This window comes from Aplysia californica, unplaced genomic scaffold, assembly GCF_000002075.1.
Source record: "Aplysia californica isolate F4 #8 unplaced genomic scaffold, AplCal3.0 scaffold00139, whole genome shotgun sequence".
Lineage (NCBI taxonomy): Eukaryota > Metazoa > Mollusca > Gastropoda > Aplysiida > Aplysiidae > Aplysia > Aplysia californica.
The window spans coordinates 379357-380985 of NW_004797409.1; the positions used below are offsets into that span (position 1 = coordinate 379357).

The 1629-nt window shown below is 40.0% G+C and overlaps 2 protein-coding genes across 3 annotated transcripts in view; one reads left to right on the forward strand and one right to left on the reverse strand.

Moving 5' to 3' along the window:
• LOC101848582 (mediator of RNA polymerase II transcription subunit 12-like protein) overlaps window positions 1-664 on the reverse strand; it is a gene marked incomplete in the record, with an annotated part of 78486 nt that extends 77822 nt beyond the window's left edge. Inside the window, 1 exon segment of the mRNA XM_013081641.2 lies at window positions 412-664. Within this exon segment, the coding sequence (XP_012937095.1) occupies window positions 412-570 (159 nt within the window).
• Window positions 665-1088: 424 nt separating this feature from the next.
• Window positions 1089-1629, forward strand: part of LOC101845684 (protoporphyrinogen oxidase) — a 14821-nt gene continuing 14280 nt past the window's right edge. Inside the window, exon 1 of one of the 2 annotated variants that reach the window (XM_013081643.2) lies at window positions 1089-1167. The gene's annotated coding sequence lies outside the window, so the exon portion shown is untranslated. Of the gene's footprint in view, window positions 1199-1629 lie in introns of both variants that reach the window. The other variant, XM_005096838.3, reaches the window with a different exon arrangement.

Consider the following 1629-nt stretch of genomic DNA (forward strand, 5'->3'; position numbering starts at 1 on the left):
GCCAGGTACCCATTCCCACCTGGGTGAAGTGAGGAAAATTCGTGTAAAGTGCCTTTCCCAAGGACACAACGTCGGGCCCCTGACGGCGGTGACGGGATTCGAACCCACGACCTTACCGCCTTACGGTTGCGAGTCCGAGAGCCTAAGAATTTATAAGCCTACAACAGTCAATTGCCACACCACTGCTTCTCTCGGTGGGAATTGACGGTACCATATTATGATCAGACAAAATATCAACGAGACAAATGATGCGATGAATGAAGATGATCATAATCATAATATCACAACACACACTTCTCCTCACTGTCGTGACCAATCCATGTCTAAACTCCTGAAATAATAGATAGTATGATTGTAGGGTTTCAATGGTTGTAATATTCAGACTTTTAAAAGACTTTATGTTTGACAAACCTCCTTTTGTTTAGAATCTTGCGGGTAAACGTCGGGTGGGCCAAGCTTTGGCTTTTTCACCGGCCTGTGCTCCTGTGAAGGAAACGCGGCCGCCATTTTACCTTTTACTGTGTTGTGTGTGAACTGTGAGTGAGTGTGCGGCGGTGTTGTGTTTAGCATAAACTTCCCAGATTATTTCTTTGGAGTAAGACACCGATATCGGCCAGGTTATTAATTTTGTTCATCATTTCGAATCGAGACAATGTTTTTGCTATGATGAACGGATTTTTTTCTGGTAATTCTATCAGGCTTTATCAACACTCATCAGTAGATCTAGATCAAAAAGTAAAGCAAATGAAGTGAAACACTGAAGATTTCACTGTATTGCAACCTCAAATCGGCCATCTACTATTAAAAAAGTGTCAATCTGGACACTCATACAATAATACAAATTTACTTGCCAAATAAGTAAAATCAATGTTTTACAAACATTTTTTTTTAAAGCAGAAAACATTTTAGTTGGGATGAGTATCTCACAAGTGCATAGTCCTAATAGGTTTTATGGTTATTTACCTAGTTAAAAATTGAAGATTACACTTTTATTAGCAAAGAATACTACATTTAAACTGATTGATCTATAAAAGCATATTTTTGTCCTTATAGATGGTGAAATCAGGTCTCAAACAAACAATCATGGCTGCCCCCTTATGAAGTAAGCCGAATACATTTTATACAGTCACTACAGAAGAAAAAATGCAGGCTTAGCGTTACTGTGCCGTAAGGAAGCAACTCTTGGTTTTTCAGAAAGGTCAAAGCTTAAAATTTGCCTACCTCCGATTTCAAACAAAATTTGTTTACTCTTGGAACAGAAGATATAATGTTAGAAGTAGCCCCGTTGAGTTGTGGTGAGCAATCATTGAATTTCAATCATTGTATCATTGTCAATGACATGATACTCGCTGCACGTAGGCCTACGTCCGTACAATAACAAAGTTTGGCTATCTCCGGTTTTGGCCCAAAGAGTACACACTGAAATATCAAAATTAACTTTATATGGGAAAATGGTAGCCTTAGTGTCTGCTATCCTTCATTTCAGAGCTCCCCATCTCACTTTCCAACGTCCTCACCCTTCGACTGCCAACTATCGACTGACTTCTCTTACCAGGTTTTTTGTCGTCACTACCGTGCCACCGTGCCCTTTGGCCCACGACCTGGGTAAGATTGTACTTTACCGGACCA